The sequence below is a fragment of the Medicago sativa genome, chromosome 3, assembly GCF_051527215.1.
Source record: "Medicago sativa cultivar Bolivia chromosome 3, Bolivia_mono, whole genome shotgun sequence".
NCBI lineage: Eukaryota > Viridiplantae > Streptophyta > Magnoliopsida > Fabales > Fabaceae > Medicago > Medicago sativa.
This window is the reverse complement of record NC_140751.1, coordinates 23,805,651-23,827,574: the sequence shown is the minus strand read 5'-3', so window position 1 is coordinate 23,827,574 and position 21,924 is coordinate 23,805,651. Positions and strand designations below refer to the sequence as shown.

The 21,924-nt window shown below is 32.9% G+C and overlaps 1 protein-coding gene and 2 long non-coding RNA genes across 6 annotated transcripts in view; 1 reads left to right on the top strand and 2 right to left on the bottom strand.

The window, feature by feature from the left end:
• LOC146936521 (uncharacterized) overlaps positions 1–1,757 on the bottom strand; it is a 31,419-nt gene extending 29,662 nt beyond the window's left edge. Inside the window, exon 1 of the long non-coding RNA XR_015030636.1 lies at positions 1,566–1,757. This is a non-coding gene — a long non-coding RNA (uncharacterized LOC146936521). The remainder of the gene's footprint in view (positions 1–1,565) is intronic.
• Positions 1,758–8,895: 7,138 nt separating this feature from the next.
• On the top strand, positions 8,896–9,950 carry LOC146936520 (uncharacterized). The gene is made up of 2 exons (XM_085751304.1): positions 8,896–9,336; positions 9,410–9,950. Exons 1-2 carry the CDS (start codon positions 8,916–8,918, stop codon positions 9,661–9,663), a joined length of 675 nt encoding a protein of 224 aa, XP_085607430.1. The 5' UTR covers positions 8,896–8,915; the 3' UTR covers positions 9,664–9,950.
• A 5,879-nt stretch (positions 9,951–15,829) lies between these two features.
• Positions 15,830–21,619, bottom strand: LOC146936519 (uncharacterized). 4 transcript variants are annotated; one of them, XR_015030633.1, is made up of 7 exons: positions 21,154–21,619; positions 20,975–21,083; positions 19,945–20,034; positions 18,817–18,880; positions 17,662–17,765; positions 16,561–16,747; positions 15,830–16,181 (listed from the first exon to the last, which is right to left on the bottom strand). It is a non-coding gene; the product is annotated as an uncharacterized LOC146936519 (long non-coding RNA). The 4 variants fall into 4 exon arrangements; XR_015030632.1 differs by having other exon boundaries at positions 21,182–21,619; XR_015030634.1 differs by having other exon boundaries at positions 20,975–21,055; positions 21,154–21,618.
• Between the last annotated feature and the right edge of the window lie 305 nt (positions 21,620–21,924).

Here is a 21,924-nt window from a genome sequence, read left to right as displayed (position 1 = left end):
TTTTAAAGCTAGATACTTTCCGTCTAAATCCTTTCTTCATGCTACCATTGGTCACAATCCGAGTTATGTTTGGCGGAGCATTTTACGTTCCCGTTTCATTGTCCGAGGCAGAGCAAGGTGGAGTATTGGCTCTGGGGCGACTATCCCTATTCTTGACACACCATGGCTGGCTAACGGTGAGTCTATCAATGGTAACATCCCTGGAGGTTCTTATATTCATGATTTTACTGTCCAAAATTTATTGTCTCAGCATGGAAAAAGGTGGAATGCGCCTCTTGTTCAACAGATGTTTAGTAATGACATAGCTGAAGCGATTGTACATACGCCCCTGTATGATCAAGTTACCAACGATCGTCTTGTTTGGAAAGCGGAAAGAAATGGTTGTTATTCGGTGCGGAGTGCATATCGTTTATGCGTGGAAGAATTAATTGATGTTTCCCATCTCCGTAGGCCAGGTAATTGGCAGCATATTTGGCGTTTAAAAGTTCCGCCAAAGGTGAAAAATCTGTTATGGCGTATGTGTCGGGGATGCTTACCGACTCGAGTTCGTTTGCAAGATAAAGGGGTCTCGTGCCCGACGAATTGTGAAAGTTGCGGTGCTGATCATGAGGATTTAAATCATCTTCTGTTTGAATGTCCTTTTGCTATCCATGTTTGGAATTCTGCAGGAATTTGGCATGAGGTTCAACATGCAGCCATTCATTCCGATTCTGCTGCAAATTCTATTTTCTCTATACTCCAGAATCTGTCCAGAAATATTAAACAACGCTTTGCTGCTACTTGCTGGAGTTTGTGGAAGCACCGGAACCTTAAAATTTGGGAGAACGTTGATGAGAACAGTGCACAAGTTGTTGACAGGGCTCGGAACTTGATTGCAGATTGGGAAGAAGCAAACACGCTGCAACCAACAACGTTTCAGCAGGAGGAGGTGCAGCAACAGCAGCCTGTTGTTCCCTTGCAGGTTCGCGCACAACATCAGCAGTATGCTGTCCCTTTGCAGGCTCACGCACATCACCAGAACAGGCCAGCAGGTCATGGTAATTCGAAATGGACACCACCGAGCAGTGGGAGATTCAAGTGCAATGTCGATGCGGCGTTTTCAGCACAATTTCAGAGGACAGGTATCGGCGTGTGTATACGTGATGATTCTGGAACTTTTGTGCTAGCAAAAGTGATGCATTTTGATCAATTATTTCCTGTAGCTATCGGTGAAGCGTTGGGTCTATATCATGCTATGCAATGGATGCAAGATATGCATTTTGATAATATAGACTTTGAACTTGATTCAAAAATCACTCGAGATGCTTTTTACTCCCGTACGGTCGACGTTACAGAATTTGGAAATATTATTGACGCGTGCCGAGAGATTTTTTCCACCTCCTTTACAAACTCCCGGGTAGAGTTTATTAGGCGACAAGCGAATGCGGCGGCTCATGCTCTAGCAAGAGAAGCCACTTCCTTAGCTAGTCCCATTATTTATTATGCAATTCCATTATGTATTGAATCTATTATTATTAATGAAATGCTATAAGCATCTTTTCTTCAAAAAAAAATACTTCATTAACCGTAATAGTTACAAGAGATGAAGAAAGTTGAAGAAGAAGAAGTAAAAAGGATTCAAAATCCACTTTTATTTTTTTCTACATCTACCATAAATTATTAAATAAATAAATAAATTCAATAAAAATCTCTCTTACTTTCACTATACATAGATGAACTCGTGATAACCATATCTATATAGTAAAACAATAAGAATCATGTGTTGGAATATTTTATTATTTAATAATATTCCAATATCATTATGTGGGCAAATATCGTAATAATAATTATATTAGTTATTTATCAATTTAGAGCCTTAATTGATTAGTGATCAAATTAAGTAATAAGGCTAATTAGATTTCTATTTTGGATAATTAATTATTTAATTAGTTGATATGGACTCAATGAGTGGATGTCCGGATGGCCCATTAACGGAATAATGGGAAACCCTAATGGCCATCCAATATAAAAGAGGCTATGGTCCCCAATACACCGTACACGGCGAACTCTCTCTTCTCCCCATCTGAAGAGAACTTGAGGCATAAAGGTACCGGTTGAGGAAGAACCAAATCAGCCGCCGCTAACGTTCTTGTTTGTTTCAGATCACCTCTCTCTTTGTTTACCGTTGTTGGTGGTTGCTGTTGAAAGGGTTGCTATGAAAGCTTTATCCAGGTATTTCTAATACCCTAATTCTTAATATCCTTGATAAATCAAACATGTCGTAGATCCGATCATAATTCATGTTCAATGATCAATTTGCTTCCGCTATACTTTTATTCGTATTGAACATGTTTTATGAATTAAGACCTAAAATTTCCAACAAGTGGTATCAGAGCGGTTTCATGTTTGATTTATTGGTATTCATCGAACTTTTCAAAATTTGTTGGCCTAACCTAATTATATTTCGGGGCTATTCGGTTATATCCTTTACGACTTAATAGATATGTTGTTTTTATTTCGGTTCGGTAATCGATCATCATCCAATTTTCGGTTATAATTGTTGCACTCAATTACCTGTGAATTATGGTTTTTTGGTAGGTACGTAATAGTAAGCTTCATTATTATTACTGTTATTTTATTATGCTATTGTGTTGCTTGAAACTTTTTTTGAACCTTAATGCAATTTTAGTTGAAACCTAAGGGTTTTGGTTGTTGAATGTATTTTATGTTTTTTTTCAATTCGTGAGAACCCAAATTTTTCAATTTAGGGATTTGGTTATTTCACAAGGTGTCAATAATTTACTTGGTAATTCATCTGTTTTTTGTTACTCAAAATTGCATACACAGCTGTAGATAACATCTTTATGTTTTGTCCAGTACCTTACGGCTAATTGAGTTGCAATTTTTTTATTTTCTTGAGAAAATGAACGTTGTGCCTATTTTGTTTTATGTGCACATGAAGTTTCAATTTTCATTAAGTTATTTAGTTTTTTTTTTTTTTTTAAAACCTTGTAAAGTTTTGAAAAGTGACGGCAGTCTTATTTTATTTTTTATAGTATTTATATAATATATATTATGGTATATACTACTATTAAGGTTGTGAAATTTATTTACTTGCTTAGTGTTGAAAAGTTCATCCATCCAGTTAATAAGAACTTTTAGTAACTAAAGTTTGATTTGTACTCCTGTTTACTTGGTCACATCATGCTTGTTTTGATCCAAATTTGTGAGTTTGTTTTAACCAATTCTTGACCGTGTTATGTTCAAGTGATAATATGAGATGTTTTGCACATGATTTTTTTTTTCTCTCTTTTATGTGCTTTATTAATCGCGATTGCACATGGTTTGATCATGTTAGTATAATTTTGAATGGTTATGATTGTATATTTGTTCCTTCGACGAACTTTTGGATCCAGGAAAATTCTCAAGTGTACATGTCTGTATATCCTGTTTTGTGCTTCATGTGACCAATATTGGTGAATCTGAATTTTTCCTTTCAACTATAGTTATGTCATGCAGCATATCATAGAGTTTGATTTTATTTTAATTTTCTTTCTTGAAATTAAATTGATTCACAAGATTTGTACACATAAAGTTTATTTTGAGAAATAGAGAAATAAAGAGTTAATATATATTTGGTTATCATATATTATTTATAGAAATTTGTTGTCTCTTTTGAATAGTGTTTAACAACACATCTCAAAATATTATGAAAGAATTTTGTAGTACATGATTTAAAGATTTGATTCTTCTAACTTTGGAAAATATGGAGTCTAGAGCTGTTTGTTTATTTTTTTTAAGCATATAAAGATTTGTTTTCTTTATGTTGGAAATAACTGGTTCTAGAATTATTTGTTCCTTTATTTAAAGAATCATTAAGTGTATATGTGAATCAATTTTGGCATGAATATTTTGGTGTATATACGATTCAATTTTCTTTTGCTTTGAAATTGAAATTTTTTTTCTTCTAGCATGATTATGATGTTAAAGTTTATTGTTATTAAGTTTTCTACAATAATATTTTGTCGTATCATGCATTTTAAATATATATCATGCTATGTTTGTTGTTGCTTTTATTAGATATATGTAAATGTATTGTCATACACACGTTGGTGTGATTTGTGAGTTGCATCTTCTTTCAAATTCGTGAGTTTATCTTCACACTTAAGTATTTTCATACACACATTGGTGTGAATTGTGACTTTCATCTTCTTTCAAATTCGTGAATTTGTCTTCACACTTAAGGGTTGTCGAGTGACCCTATGGTTACTTAGCAACATAATGGAATAAATCAGCCTACATTATGTCAGTAGTGCCTTGTAAATTTAAGACCATTCCCATTTAATTTGCTGTGAAATGTCTAGTAATTGTGGTTGTTTTGGTTGAAACAACATGTTGCCAAAGTAACCTCTGTTGTGTAGATTTGATTCAACTGAACTTACAAAAGACGTAGTATGAAATTATCCATGTGAGTTGTCGTCGGCCCCAAGGAAGGCACGACCTGACCGGATAATTACATACATATGATAGTAAATGTATGGTGATTATAAATTAATTTTCCATGTGAATAATAGGATACCCTAAGGTGACTATTATTTGACAGGATTTATCACCCCGTTATATATTAAAATTGTCTAGTAAAGTTAGTTGAGTCAGTTGAAACAATAATGTTGCCCAAGTAACCTCTGTTGTGTAAATTGATCTCAACTGAAGTTACAAAAGATGTAGTGTGTAATTATTCATGCGAGTTGTCGTCGGCCCCAAGGAAGGCACAACTTGGCCGGATAATTACATACCTGTGATGGTAAATATGTGGTGATTATAACGTAATTATCCATGTGGATAATAGGATGCCCAAAGGTGACTATTATTTGACAGGACTTATCACCAATGTTTGATCATTACATTGAGAGTACCGCTTGCAGTTAATTCTTAGCAATCCAAAGATTGTGTTTTAATGGTGCGCTTGGTATCTTGTTAAGGTCTTTTATTTACAAATAAAGAAGCATGTTTCTTTAATATTTTGCTGACATGTGTGATGATGTTGTGTTAGTGTAAACTTATTTAAATATTTAAGAGTTTACATTCACATACATTATGATAAACATATGACAATTATAAGAATTTATTCTTTGTCAAAGTAAATTGTCATTGTTGATCAATATTGTAAAATACCGCTAGCAATTGATATTATCGTTTAAAGACATGATATTGATGATGCACTAGGTATTTTGGTGAGTAGATTTTGCTACTCTTGTTCTCTTTAAACTAATATAGTTTAAGCATCTGCTAATTTGAGTTAAATTCTAATATAGGATTTAAAGAAGAACATTAACATTGTTCTTGGATCTAGACCTTAAATAAGGTTGGTGAAACTCACATTCTCTCACAAATTCAGCAACTAAAGTGAGAATTAAGTTTGACAAGTGAGTATACACCAAATGTCATAGGTCAAGTGAGATCATAAAGCTAAAATATCATATGTATTAGAGATGTTATTTAAGATGACAAAATTTTTGTCATATTTTCTTTGCTTAAACTAAGGTGCTTTTAAAGTAATATAGAGAAAGACAAGCTCTTATTGGAGAGTGATTATTTCATTAAGATTATTGGGCAAAGAAAATATTAGGAGCACATTATGTAAATATTTAATCTTGCTGAGACACTATAATTTCGACTATCATATGATTTGTTTGAAAATTCAGTATTTAATATTCTCTTTGCACAATTAAGTTTATAACTATTTCAGTTAGAAATGATCATTTAAATGATCAATTCATAAAGTGTGCAAATAAGGAAAAATTGAAGCAAGAAAATAGTGCTCATTCGGAAAATACCTCAAAAGATAAGGGCAAATAAAGAAAGGTATTCTTGACTGACTTATGTCCAATGATGTTGAAAGATATATCAATTTGGAATGGACAAAGTCGATAAAGATTGCTTTATTCATTTATTGAACCAATTTTAGATTGTCATTACTAGTTTTTTTTTGTATTTAAAAGACAATTTGGTGAATCATCATTTGCTTATTTTTTTTCTTTCTTTCTTCTTTTTCTCTTTGATTAAGTCATGATATTTTGAGTTCTATTTTCAAATGATGATTCAATGTGTCTTTTAAGTTCAATTATTAGAGTCAATTCAGCTATGACTTGTGACATTCTATATTGTTTAAGGTTTTGAATATTATAAGTTTTTCGTCCCACAAATTAAGAAATTTTTTGAGACATAAATTGTTAAGCTTTCTTGAGGATATTGAGTTTGGGGGAGAGATATGGTTTTAGAACAAAACTGAATGAGGAAGAATTAGTTCTAAACTAATTCATATAGTTACTATTATTGTAGTATATTTGGATTCTCATGAGGACATTATTGTTCTTCCTCTCAATCAAGTTAAGAAATTATTTCATATAGATCAAACTCAACACCCTCAAGAACTAGGGATTCTAGTGTCATTAAGAAATGACTGAAAAGAGAAATTCTATTTAGTTTAATTGAATGACTCTATTAGGACAGTCATGATACTAGTTTGCTTACTATAATTTTGGAGCTACACAAGATGGATTTCAATATAGTGTTTCTTAATGGTGACATTAATGATGCAATATGGTGCAACTGAATCAAACTTGTGTCAATTGATACAAAATAGATGGTTTGCAAATTCATGAAATCCACTTATAAGTTAAGAAATTTGTCTCTTTAGTATTACCACAAATTCTCATAAAGTAATTGTCTCATTTGGTTTTAAGATAACATTATGGAGAATTGTGGTTTTATTAAGCTCAGTGGGAGTAAATTTATAGTTCAAGTTTAATGTGTCAATTATATTTTGTTTAGTCAACATTGATATATTAGTTATGTGAAACCAAGAATATCTCTAATGAAAGTTTAGCGATGAAAGATCTTGGGGACACTTCTTTTGTATTAAATTTTAGATACTTAGAGATTACTCTCAAAGTATCCTTTAGATGTCACAAAAGGTTTATATCGATAAAGTTGAAAATAAATTGACATAATAAATTATAGGTGACAATCACTGAGAGAGACTTTCAGTCTCAAATATTGCCAATTTGAAAATTTATAAATTCAGAAAATTAAGTATTTTCCTATGCTTTGTCTATAGGATTTTTATGTATGATCTTATTTATATGTATTTGGAAATAACATATATAATCAGATTGTTTGCAGATACTTGAGCAATTCAAAGTTTGAATTGTTGAAAAGCAACCTTAAGGATTATTAAAGAGAACAAGAGAGTTTATGTTCACATCAGAGATCTGACAATTTGGAGATCATTTTTGTGTCAGACTCTGACTTTTGGATGTCAGTATATGACATACATCCTAACTTAGGAAATGACTATAAGTATTTATGTCACTTGGTTGCATATCGTTAAAGGCATTGAAAGACCACTCAAGTTATATAGTGACATAATTCAGTCGTATAGTTATTTGATAACAAAGTTTATAAGGTTCATTACCTTATAGATTATGTTGTTGAATGATAGAACAAGTAGAGACAAACTTTATGCTAGCTGATCCGTTATTCAAAGACATGACACATAAGGTCTTTCATATGGTTGTTGTCATTAAGGATGTCTTGGATTAGTGGGAGTCTCTTTTACTTTATGTTCTATACTTTTGTTGGTATTGATACAGACTTTATGTTATGATTTTCTGCAGAAATAAAGTTCATGAGGTTATATTTATTATAACCATTTCTGTATCATTTTGTGCAAATACTAAATTTGCAAACTTCAGTTTGATCTCACTAAAGTTTTCAGTTGGATCAGTTGGAAATAGACATGATTTAGAGATCACATTACATGAAATTTCCATGCCACTCATCCATATCAATCTATGTCATCAAGTGCATTTATATGGTGGTCGTCGGGGTTCCGTCACGTTATATGTCAGTGACGATAGCCGCGGTGGTCCCATTATTAATGTATGAGGTGGACCAGATTGTACGGTTGAAATCTAAAGATAAATAGCATTCGGACGCGCGCCTAAAGAATTCTGGTATAATTATTAAGATATGTAGCCCAAGTGGGAGATTGTTGGAATATTTTATTATTTAATAATATTCCAATATCATTATGTGGGCAAATATCGTAATAATAATTATATTAGTTATTTATCAATTTAGAGCCTTAATTGATTAGTGATCAAATTAAGTAATAAGGCTAATTAGATTTCTATTTTGGATAATTAATTATTTAATTATTTTCAGAATTAAAATAGTCTCTGCAGGGAGTTGAACTCGCAACCCATAGCTTCCATCCAATCACTTTAACCACTTGACCAGTAGCTGTTTTGGTGTTATAATTTTGCTTCCACTACTACATATGTCATGTTGCCCTAACCCTAATTTAATTTCGGTCCCACTTTAATCCATTTAATTTAATTCTGATTTTTGAACTTCATTCTGCAGTTGCGGTTACAAAGGCTATGATTGAAATGTACACAGCCACAGTCCTTTGGTTTTCTCCATTCTACAATGAATGCCTTGCAGTTACAATCATTTGAGGAGTTTTGCTCTCCTTTATAAACAACATATCAGGATTTGTCTTTCCACCATTGCACATGCATGGCTTTCCATCATAACGACGTGGCGATGCTCTCTTACAACATGTTGATTGGTATGTATGCGCAAACTTTTCTAAAAAATATGATGTTTTCCCTATACTGTTTCCTTATTTTTGCGGTTTGAAGATGATGTTTGGTGTGTCGTTTTTTGCAGCACCGCTTGATCCCAACCCAGTGACCGAAATCGATATGATGATCAACGAGCTACGCCTTAAGTATAGGACATACATGGTTGAAGTTGACGTTGAATATGTGTGTGGTTTTGTTGTGGTCTGTTCTCCTTCCATCTGTTATTCTTTTTTAAAACCCTGACAATGTTATTTGTTTCAACAGGGTGCTGTTCTGTTGCCGATGATGTTTTCCAGTGATTTTGGAGACCAGATCCAACAATATGCTACTCTGGTGGATCCAAAACACAATCAGTTTGAAGTGCTGGTTGAAAGGAATAACCAGGGGATTTATTTAACAAAGGGCTGGCACGCTATCCGTGATTTCTACAAAGTGCAGTTTGGTGCTTGGGTTACAATTGTGTTTATGGGAAATGGAAGGTTTGGTATTAGAATCAAGAACAGGTTTGGTAAGAGAATTCGTTGCCCAACCTTTAACCCACCGATGAATTTTAGGGTTCATCACAATGCTGTTCCGGTCACCCTTGATTGGTTTGTTCAAAGGCCATTCATGCATGACGAGGTGAACTTTCAACTCACGTATGAGAAGAAGCTTGCTGTTGCTGATGTTGAAAGTGGATTTTTGGTACATGTTAGCTATCATCGTGTTAAAACAATTACAAGTATTTGTTGTGTGTTTTGTGAATAAGGCTGAGACATTTTTTTATGTTTTTTCAGGAACTGCTGATATTGGTTTTGCTCAAATGGCTTTGGATAGAGAAACTTCGATAATAGATGTGGTGGACGAAAATGGCAACATATGGAACTGCACCCTTAGTTTTTCGATGGATCCTGCTCCAAACTTCAAGATTGGAGGTGGTTGGGAGCTTATGGTCAAGGCTAGAAGGTTCACAGAGGGTGCACGTGTGGTGATTGGTGCTCCTGCAATTGGCCTGAATTTAACCCTCTACTTCTGTGTGATTCGTCATTGAGTCTAAGACATTTTGTACTAAGCTTTGATGTAATTTTCCATTGTGATGTTTCTGTTCTTTCCATTTTCTGTTTTCATGAATAAGATAATGCAATCCTTATATGGATGAGTTTTTTGCATTGCAGCAAGAGTTTTTGTTATATTTTTTTCTGTTTTCTTTGTGCCAATGAAGCTATGTATTAATATACCTATTATGAGAATTGTGACAACAATTTAGTGATCTATTGTCTGCTTAATTTATTTGTTGACAGAGCTGCATTGCTGCATAACTCTATTTGATTTGTCAAATTGTTGCTCAACCAGTATGTATATACACATAAACAAAATATGCTCCTATAGTGTCCATTAGGTTAAACACGGTTGGTAATGGTCCAGAACTCTATCATTTTATTGTACACATAACATAATTGTATTTGATCATCACTCCATTGTAAGCTTGAAAGTATTTGATCATCATTCCATTGTAACCTTGAAAAATTCCTTCCTTGCATTTCAATGTTTACAAGCAAGTAGCATATACAAAATCCTATGATGGATGATATACCGATGCATGTTCTGCACGTAATGTAAGAGCTATTTGTAAAGATAAAGTACAAGAAGTTGAAAGATATATAGTAAATCCTACTATCATTATACAAAAATCATGTCTTCTCCAAAAAAAAAAAATTAAAGAAGGGTAACATTGCAATCTAACACTAATAATATAAATCCTGTTACGTGTGGTCTGTATAACCCTTAAATGAATTGGCTTTAACTTTTTTTTTTCTTTTGGTACAATAATTGGCTTAAACTTACCATGAAATACATGGTATGATGATTGTGACCGTTTCCTTTCTATTGCAGATGCTATATAAGATAATGCAATCCTTATATGGATGAGTTTTTTGCATTTCTCCAAGAGTTTTTGTTATATTCTTTTCTGTTTTCTTTGTGCCAATGAAGCTATGAATTAATATGCCTCTTATGAGAATTGTGAGAACAATTTAGTGATCTATTGTCTGCTTAATTTATTTGTTAACAGAGCTGCATTCTTGCATTACAGAATAAAGGTTGTGTTACTAAAATTAACCCATAGCATAGGCGCTTTTGTTTATAGTGGCATGCATATAATAAAAGCTGGTATTTTTAACCTTATGGATTCTTGAATTCATGGAACATAGACTATTACTACCAGGGCCTATGAAATTTTAATAAAATCAAGCAGAAGAGTCTTCTTCCCCTTAAAAAATGATTGTTTTTAGTTAAAAAAATTATTTCTTCTATGTGATGTAAAAGTGGATTTTGAAAGTTTGATAAAAGTGGATTTTAGTTGATGAAAGTTTGTTTTTGGTGTTTAACAAAAAAATTAGTATAGACAAAATGATAGTGCATGGATGATGGATAGGGCTGGAAAAATTTGCCCTAGCATTATATACTGTCTTCCGTTAAAAAAATGTTGGTTTTTAATTAAAAAAATTATTTCTTCCATTTGATATAAAAGTGGATTTTGAAAGTTTAGTAAAAGTGGATTTTTGTTGATGAAATTTTATTTTTGGTGTTTAACAAGTTTTTTTTTTTAATATTGTTTATAAAATTTGGGTAATCATTCATATATTGGTTTCAAGAAAGAAAAAAAAGTCCTTATTGTATGTATTGATTGAAGACCGTTATTTTGTGTGAGTTGGAATATGATTGATTGAGACTTTAGCAGTTATTTTGATGGAATATCAATTGCTATAACTACTGTTAATTCTAATTATTGGGACTTTTCACTCTCAATTTTCATGGAATATCTAATTATGGAGACTTTTATGCTTGATTGAGGAAAACCGTTTTTCATTCATGCCAAAGCTGCGCCCAACAGTTAAAAGAAACTGATATTGCAAGTGACTCTTAGGTTGAGTAGTGAGATTTTAATGAGATACCACAAATTCTGGTGTATATATAGATCATGGATCATCACTCTATTATTCACTAAACATTGAAATCAAAGTTCTAGGTGAAACTCTTCCTTCGTGTGCTTGCTACTACCATGGCTCCACTCATCACTCCTGTTGCCGCCATTGTTGCTGGAAAGATCAACATCAAACTTCGAGTTCGTGTCGTTCATGTTTGGACCGTGTCTGAGTTCAACAATCCAAATGAGGATAACTCTATTCACATGCTATTGCTTGATGACAAGGTTGGTTTTTTGAAATTATATAATGTGGTCTTATATTTTGAAAATTATATTTGGCTCAGGTTGTTTTATATTTCACCTTTGTTTAACTTATAAAAACAGCTTGGAAAGATACAAGCATCTGCTAAAATTTATCATGAATTAAATTTTGTTGTGTCCCAATTGTATTAACTCACTTATAAACTATATGTTTCAAGGTTTGATACTTACTATTAAAATTTGCTTTTAGGATTTTCGCATATGCAATTTTTATGACCCGTGCGGCAGCACGGGTGCAAGGACTAGTCTGAAGAGAACTTGAGGCATAAAGGTACCGGTTGAGGAAGAACCAAATCAGCCGCCACTAACGTTCTTGTTTGTTTCAGATCACCTCTCTCTTTGTTTACCGTTGTTGGTGGTTGCTGTTGAAAGGGTTGCTATGAAAGCTTTATCCAGGTATTTCTAATACCCTAATTCTTAATATCCTTGATAAATCAAACATGTCGTAGATCCGATCATAATTCATGTTCAATGATCAATTTGCTTCTGCTATACTTTTATTCGTATTGAACATGTTTTATGAATTAAGACCTAAAATTTCCAACATCATGTGTCAAGAAATAATTAATAGTGTTCCCACAAAATGGCCTCATAGCCTTTAAATCTCTCAATTCTTGAAGATAGCGAACATTGACAGCACAATTGAAGCTCCGATCATAGCAACAGAACTTGCAACAGATCCGGCAGCTCCAGCATCAGGACCTGGTGCCGGAGCTAACGACGGACTAAGGTCTTGGGCTGAGGCCACAGTGGCGAATACGATGACAAAAATGAAGAAGAACTTGATTGTAGTAGCTGAAGATGATGCCATTGTAACTGTAAAACTACTTAAAAGAGAAGAAAAAGTGGAAAGTGTTAATTAAGAACAAGTTTTTGGTGTTGAAGAGATTTTGATATATGATGATGAAAGGGAGTTGGGAGTATTTATATAGAGATTTAAGGGAAGGAACGTGGGACCCACAGGAACGTGGACAGGTGGAATTGAGAAACAGGTGTTTCGGTGTTGTTAACGTATGAATGGGTTGTCTGGTTGGTGCCGTTGTGTTGGTTTACGTTACTTAACTTTGCTGTTTGTGCTTTTCGGTGTTGTTAATTAAACAGCCTATGATGATTTATTTTATTTTTTTTAGGAAAACAGCCTATGATGATTTGGTAAAGATTTTTTAATTTATTTTTCTGTAATTAATTAAATTTGCCACCAAGCCCACGTTACCCCTCATCCCACGCAAAAAAAAAAAAAAAAAAAAATTATCATACTCTATTACAAAAAAAAAAATAGTAAAATTGCTCATTCGATCTCTTAACTTTATTTCAAGTAATGTTTCAATCCTTTATATTTTTTGTTTTTTTTTTGAGCTTAGCTCAGTTGATAAGGACAATGCATAATATATACAGGGTATGAAGTTCAAATCAAGATCATCACAAACAAAACAAAAAAAAACAATCTATTGCATTTTAGTAACAAAAAAAAATCCTTTATATCTTTCCCCATTTTTACCTTTTTGTTTATTAAATATCATCACAAACAAAACAAAAAAAAACAATCTATTGCATTTTAGTAACAAAAAAAAATCCTTTATATCTTTCCCCATTTTTACCTTTTTGTTTATTAAATAGGGTCAATTATATGAATTATTCCTATAATTATCCATAATTTCTTTTTTAGTCCTTTCAAAAAGATTGCGCTTTTTAGTCCTGTAACATTTTCCTTTAGGAATTTTAGGCAACGAAAATGCTGACGGCATAACGAAAAAATTGCTGATTTTTCAAAGACTAAAACTGTTGAAAAAATTTACATAGAAAAGGGAAAAAAATTTGTAAGAACTAAAAATGAAATTCTAGATATTTATAATGAAATTCTCAGAATGTTTATGCTTTTTTTTTTTTTGACAAACAGAATGTTTATGCTTGAAAGTGCTTTTATGCTTGCTGTTTAATTTAGAAAGCTATTGGCACTTGGATTCTTATATCGTGATGACAGTCAATCCATCCATCATTTTTAAACGGTAAATTTTCCTTGCAGGTGTTCACTCATCATATTTTTTTTGTAACCTAGTGTCGCGTCCATACGCGGATTCGCTAGGATGCGCACGTGATGAGTGAATTTTTGTTAGGATAGTTTACGGTTGTTCACTTGGTCATTACGATGTATTTCTGTTTGAATTGCATCTGGGTCGGGTCTAATGTCCCCATTCTTTGTATCTCTTTCTTTTTATTTATTATATTTTTTTGGCTTAAAATTTATTTTACTTAATAAACCCTTTTAAATATTGAGCTTGTAGTCCTTTTTTACATTTACAAAATTTGTTTAGAGATACAAAAATTCTTATCATATTCATTATCATCTTCAATCACTATCGAGAATGTATAAAAATAAAATAAAAGCCCAAATCACCATTTCCATCAACAACAGCATCAAATCTCCCAATAAAAAAGTTACATTTATCAAAAAAAAAAAAAAATCATCCATAGTGTCACAACATCTTCGTACAAAAATCACAACTTCAAATGATCAAAGTGAAGCAAATGAAATATGAAGGTTATGGATGATTATAAAGAGAGGCAATGAGTTACAGTATGAATAATACTATTTTGCCTAAAAAATATTGTTGCAAAAATAACAATTCTCTTCCATCCTAAAATATAAGATATTTGGAGCAGATGTCACTTGTTGTTTTGCAGGTTGATGTGGCTAACAAGTGGATTGCATAAAATCACTTGACTACTTCGGATGTTGTTGATGACCGATGCAATCATGTTTTATGGCCAACTAGCATCTTTTCAATTTTTTACGTGAATAAACATAAAGAAACATAAGTTTTCCCCGCGGATATATATAATTCAAAGGAATATGTAAGTGATTCATATACAACATCTTTTTCCCAACACCTCACAACACGAGCTGACGACAACCATGCACCACCTGTGTTCGCGTTCTCGAAGGCACTTCTCTCTTTCAAGAGTATTTGTGGCATGAGACATTAACAGTGCTCACCCGGCGTTGGTTGGGAGAATTCAATTTGCTTCATTTCAATTGAAGTTTTATTTTTCCGGAATTGATCCTAATTTTTCGAGAAGAGGCGACATCGAGGGCCCTAACCTTCCCCAAAAGCTTATAATTCTACGAATTGTGCCAATTCCGTTTTTAAGTACAACAATGTGTTGAACCACTTCAACAAGTCAACGAACTTGTTTAACTTGCATATTATAAGGAATTCAAACAACTGCTTCAGCAAATTCCGTTTAAAGTCAATATTTTTATTTGGCGTTTATTCCTGAATAGATTAGAAACAAAGATGAATTTGTTTAGGAGAAACATTTTGGATTATAATGATGCTTTTTGTTCAGCTGCTTGTGGATTGGTAGAGGATCAAAATCATTTGTTCTTTTCATGTGTTTTGTATGGACAACTTTGGCTTTTGATATCGGGCTGGTTAGACATTTCAACGACCCTTCAATTTCTTTTTACACTACAAGAAAAAACGTGTTTTGCGACCTTTAAAATTGACGATTGCGACTGTTAGAAGGGTCGCAAATGTACATTTGCGACTGTTCCCCAACAGGCGCTAATGTTGGGGTCGCAATAGTCATTTGCGACCCTTCGTAGAACAGCCACTCCAACTGCCGCAACAGGTGCTGCGACAGTTGCCAACCGTCGCAAAGGAGCGCTTTAATTTAATTTAAAAGGGTTTGCGACCCTTCAAAACAGTCGCAAATGTTAAGTTTTTTTAAAAAAAAAAAAAAAATGAATGGGGCAGTTTTTGTTGCCAATTTAAATAAATATATTAATAAATACATAAAATACAAAAATATATAACTAAAAATGTCAAAATCTCATTCATATAATACTTTTTTTAAACTACATAAATTGGCAACAAAATCACCTTTCACAGTTGCACTATAGCAAAGTACAAAGACAAATTCCATGAACTGCTACTACATGTTTACTAATTAGCAAAAAAATTCGTCAGGAAGGAATACACACTTAACTATTTGCAAATTCACAGGCAGTGTACCTTCGATCATCTGTAAAACCACAACAGCTACTAGTTACAGATATCAACTTTTTCGGTAAGAAGGGTTCTAACAAGAAACAACATTCCTTAATACTAACAATCCTCAAAATTTCATAATGCTTCAAAATGAAATTATAGAATTGTTGGGGAGTTAATAGGAAAATTGACAGTAATAGTAATTCTATAACAGTTCATCCAAAATCTCCAGAAATATCACGACATCCAACTTCCAGGTCCCATCAGCTGACGATCTGAAGCAGAACCTTGGTTTGATAGCTTCTGAATGCGGGAAGAAAATTCTTCAGCCTGAAGTAGATTGATCAATGTCAGAGGCAGATCATTTGGAAAGAAAAAAAAAAGCAAAAAACAAACTGGAAAAGTTGGAACATTTAAGATTCTAGAACTTATTCCCTGCTTTTGCAACTTTTTACTCTCAGTTTCACTTGAGCAATAATTATAACCTTTATGCACATATCATAAATACATCCCATGCAAATTTCCATGATAACATGTTTGGGGGATCAGGACATATGATAAAAGCCCCTTTACTAGGCTATTACACAATAGAGATATAAATAGTGAAAAAAATAAATCACAATAGATTTTTTTTTTAAAAGTAAATAAAAAAAACAAGATTTTGAAGACATTTATAACAAGCAGCTATAGCACATTGACAAATACAAACCTTTTCATCAATCCACATGAGAGATGTTAGTTGATTATTTAAAATTCGAACAACAGCATCTAGTGGAGTCATTCCATCTGGTGCTTCAACCTCTCCACCCTGGTTTGAATTAAGGGAATGGATAATTGACTTGATCTGCTCTGTCATTTGCTCTAGTTCCCTTTCTATCAGTTCTGACTGCTCATACCTGCAAAAGAAAGTATATAGAGATGAAGGAAAGCATCAGTAATGAAGATAGAATGTAAAGCAGAAATGTAAGCACATAATTTTCAAGAGATACATTGCCTTCAGTTGCATATTGAATTTCATTTGAGATGAGGCATAGTTTAGGATGAAATATTGTCGAAATAAATTTTACAAAACACTTCTGTTTGTGACCAGGATTGGTGGTTGGGGATCTTACTTAAACAAGTCAATGAATTATTTTTTATACATAGTTATCATATACTTCACAATGATTCATATGGTTTTTATTTTATACATAGAAATTTGTCAAATAGATCAAAAATAGTTAGTGTGATTTAACTATGGACGTTGTTGTAATACCCTGTGCGAAAAATTTCACTTTAGATCAATGTAATACCCTATATAAAATAGATCAGTGTGATGACATAGATCAATGTAGTACCCTGTATAAAAAAGTGTATTGCATGCGACTTTATAGGTAATCTATTAGAGCAGCACAATATGTTGAACCGTAAACATTTACTTCATAGTTAGTCTTGGTGGTTTTAACTTTTTATGTAATGTTACGTACATGTTAATTCATGATTGATAACCCTATCATGGTTAGTGTGAAGTATATGATTACTATGTATAAAATAATTCAACAGTCACAGATCAAAATTATTCCACACTAAAAGATACATATTGAAATAAAGAATTGAAACTCTCACTAACAATGATGTGGTTTAAAGCTCAAAACATAACGAATATAAGGCAATTCAACCATGAGCACTTTAAAAAATAAAAAATCCACATTAACATTATAGCAATTCATATTACATTACATAGAGTTAAACTAGAGCAAGATACTGATTAAGGAGGAAAAAAAGATACTGATACTGATTAAGGGGGGAAAAAAGAGAATTTGAAACTCACATAGCATCTCTTGTGGACGCAGCTTCATCATCAAGAAGTAAACCACGCTCATCCTTGTAAATACGTTCAGCTTCTTCCTCAACACTTTGTAAGGCCTTATCAACCTGACACAAGGGTTGCAAGTAATGAAGAGATTTTTTTCATAATACTGAGCTCAGTCAAAAATTATTTTTACATGGAATAGTGGAGAGTTAAATCTATGTGAAGATTTTGAGGGTAAATAACAAGTTTATTTACATTAAATTGAAAATTTTCAATCTGATACTATTAAGAAATGTTTGACAGCCCAAAAGAAAAGTTAGATGAAATGACTGACACTATCTAGATCTATAAAGTTAAATGTTAGAATAGAAACACAGTAGTCAAACAAACTCAAAATTTTGATTCAGATTGTAAAACTCATGTAACTCTGAAGAGTTCCTTTCGCATATTCCTACCTATCTACACTTCTTGTTGAAATTGATCAGGGACATATTAGCATGTAAAATTACTGTGAACGTGCAGTTCCAAGTTTTCTACTAAGATGTGATTTTTGTCAGTCAGAAGCTGAATCCAACCCAAAAAACCACCCACCTATTGCAAAACAATGGCATCTCCACTTCAATAGTAAATAACAACTTAATGAGAGAAAACAACAATAACAATAACAATACAATTTGCTACATCATATTTTCCCTATGCCATTGTAGTTTTCTTTGCAAGGGCATTAAATTTTTATGTTTGGCTTGTATATATGGTTTCTCTAATTCTAATTGAACTCTTTCGTCCTTCACAACCATTTACACAATACAAACTCATATATCATAATTTAATTAAGTTAATAATAAAGGAATTCACCATAGATCATATGCAAAAAAAAAAAAAAACTCTCCAACCCTTCAAAACAGGTGTTGGCAAGCTTATTTATGGTTATTATTGTAGGGTATGGTATAACATTGATTCTGATATACACTGAAGCCTACATAGTATATTTTATTCAGTATTGGAATTTGCACATACTTCTACATAGAGTATATTTCATTCAAACAATACAAAAATCTTATGAGCAAACCATCTAAACAACATTCAACAAAAATCCCTTTTCTATTTCAATTTTCAACTAATGTCCTGATTCTATCTATGTCAATAACAAAGATTCAAATGAATAAATTTTACCTTGAAAAGGTGAAGTAGGATAGCTGAAGAATTGCGAACGACGGCGAAACCCAATTGCACAAATCTGAGAACGCAAAAGTCAAATAAGAAATTGCACAAAATTTAAAAAATCAAGAAATTAACGAAAGAAAACATCATCACTGCCTTGTTACCAAAGAAGAAGAAGAAGAAAATGAAGGGGTTAACATTGCTTTGTTATTTAAAAAGAAGAAGAAGAAAAAGAAGAGGTTAATATATGTGTTGTTAAATAGCAGCTATAGTGGCGCTATAGCACTATAACGGAGAGATATTTGAACAAACCACTATTATTCTGAGATATGCTATTCAGTACAAAATATTGTCAAATAGCAGCTATAGTGGCGCTATAGAACTATTGCATAACAGAAGTAATAGAATGTATATGTTGAAGTTGTTTGTAAATTTCATTGAGACGGATCATCGGCAACCACAACAACACAGAAAAGTATCCTATTTAGATCAAGGACGGGCTTACATATTTAAGACAACGAAGATAACAAACAGAAGTTAAGACTAGTCACTGTTATATCCATAAATTAAATTCTTGAGAGCATATTCAGTAGATGAACCAATAAGTTAATCCAATCAAAACTGCTAAAATACAAAATTTAGTTACTCCAATATCCAGAATTTAGTTGAACAAAAATGAGTTCAGCAGATCTTGCTATAGAAATACATAAACTCCAAACTACCATCCGACCTAAGCGACTAGTGTGTATATAAGAGTAGACGATGCAGTCAAAAAAATCCATAGCACAAAGTGGCTTTAATAAAGACATCAAATCAAATAGTGGCATGGCGAACATCAAGGCAAATTTAAAGTAACTTGAATAAGGAAACTGATTTTGGCGTCCAAGCCACTTGTCGGTTCTAAAGAGAAGCTCTTTGTAAAAAAAATTATAAACAATGCGATGGAATGTTTCATGAATTTATGCTATAAACTATCAACGAAAGAAAGTATGTACTCGATAGCTATGCAGCTAACTGTCTAATTTATGGTATCACTGACAATAAACAATAATCTTGCACAACATATTGCCACTTTGATTATTTCTATTTGATGTATACATTTAATACATGTTATAACTTAGTAGTATGTAGAATGTTTACCTTACACACGCATGTGATTAACTTCAACAGATTCTACACTTGACAGATCTAATCAACTAGAGTAAGATCCTTTTATAAGGTTAATCTCAACTGCAAAGAAAACATTTGACACAGTATTATAATACAGGCATAATAACTAGGAACAAGTTGTTCATTCAATAGACAATATCATGACTGTGTTACATTTCAACAATATTTTCAGAAGTTAATTTGACTGCTGATCATTATGAACTTATTAAAGCACAAAATTAGAGTGGGGACATATACATTACAGAACTCACAATCACATGACTAATAGGTTAATTGTATACACTCTCATAAAACAAGCCCATTATGCAACAGGTGCATAGCTTCCGATGATGACACTCCAAAGCAGTGTAGAAATCCTTTGTTTACACACTTAAATTCTCAAGTAATTGAACCATTTTCATTAACCCATTTCACTTTTATCTAGTCATTTACATTATATCCAACCATTTACATCCTAAATAAAGTTTGTGAAACTGTTTATAACAACTTTTTAAAAAGGGTAAGAGTATTACAATGCTCTTCCAATCGTGTTCTGTCCTTTTTTTCTCCTCAACAAATAAAATGACTTTACTTTGCTTCTTTCATCACTATCATCATCCATATACATAGCCCACAAACCCCATTTCAACAGGTTTAGATTTTGATAAAACATCACTACTACACTACTAAAAGAACCCAAATCAAATTTTTCACTATACCGAAAGAACCCAAATCAAATTTTTCACTGTATCCAAACCAAAAGAACCCAAACGTGTTAACTTACCAAAAGAACCCAAACGTGTTATGTGTATCGTCACAGGTTATGGCTACATAACTAACTTAAAACATGTTAAGTTAAAACATTTTTCACTGTACCAAAAGAACCCAAATCAAATTTTCTGAATCAAAAACTTAAAGCAAAGGTGAAGGATTACATAAATCAAAAAACCCAAATCAAAAACCCTAAAATTTTAAATCACAAATTAGCAGCAATAAAATCAATTTAGCAAAGGTCACTAACCTTTCAGAGCAATAAGATCAACGGTGATGGATTGTGGACTGAGTGAGTTGGAATCTGAGCAATATTGGGTGGTGAGCGAGCCTTTTGAGTTGGAATCAAACGTGTTATACTGAAATCAACAAAAAAAATCAAAAATCAAAAACTTAAACACAAAGTATCACTGAAGATTGGGTGCTGACCGATTGAGTGAGAAGATTGAGCCACCACCTTTTGAGCACCGTTTGAGTTCCGATTGAGTGAGTGAGTGAGTGAGAAGATTTTGAGATTAAGTGAGTTCCGTTTGAGCTCCGATTCTGAGATTGTAGCACCGATTCAGAGAGTTAGGTTAGGTTTTGGGAGAAGAATCTGAGTCGAGTGTGTGTGAAGACATAACGAGGAAGAGGAGAGAGTGAGGAGCGAGTTGGTGAACGAGGAAGAAGAAGGAGTGAGGACGAGTTGGTGGTGAACTTGAGTGTGAACGAGTGTGAACGAAGAAGAAGAAGGAGTGAGGACGAGTGAAATTTTGGGGGTGAACGAGTGAAGAAGGAGAAGAAGGAGTAAGAAGGTCACTTGAGTGTGAACGATTGGTGGTGAGTTGGTCAAGAGTGAGTTTCAGATCTGGGGGTTTTGGGGGAAGTGAGAAAGCGGGGGAATGAAATTTTGGGTAGAGAGCTTAATGAAATTTGCAACGCGCCTTTTAATTTTAACAAAAAAAACATGCGACAGTTGCTCCAAACAGTCGCAGCAACTGTCGCAAATGTACATTTTGAGGCAGTTATAAGGCAAGGGTCGCAGATGAAGTGTCGCAATTTGCAGTTTTTCTTGTAGTGTTACTATTTGGAAAGATCACAATATGAGGCATTTCAATAATAAAACGAAACAACTTCTCTCTTTATTGGAAAAAGGTTGTACATAATTTTGCTTTGCTTGACTACATTGTGGTAGCTTGTGTCTTGTAATATTTGGATTGT

Bases quoted from the DNA above. Each gene is read 5' to 3' on its own strand.
- LOC146936520 (XM_085751304.1), top strand. From the start codon at position 8,916: ATGATGTTTTCCAGTGATTTTGGAGACCAGATCCAACAATATGCTACT. The intron at 9,337-9,409 runs GTGTTAAAACAA...ATGTTTTTTCAG, and splicing joins GGTACATGTTAGCTATCATC to GAACTGCTGATATTGGTTTT.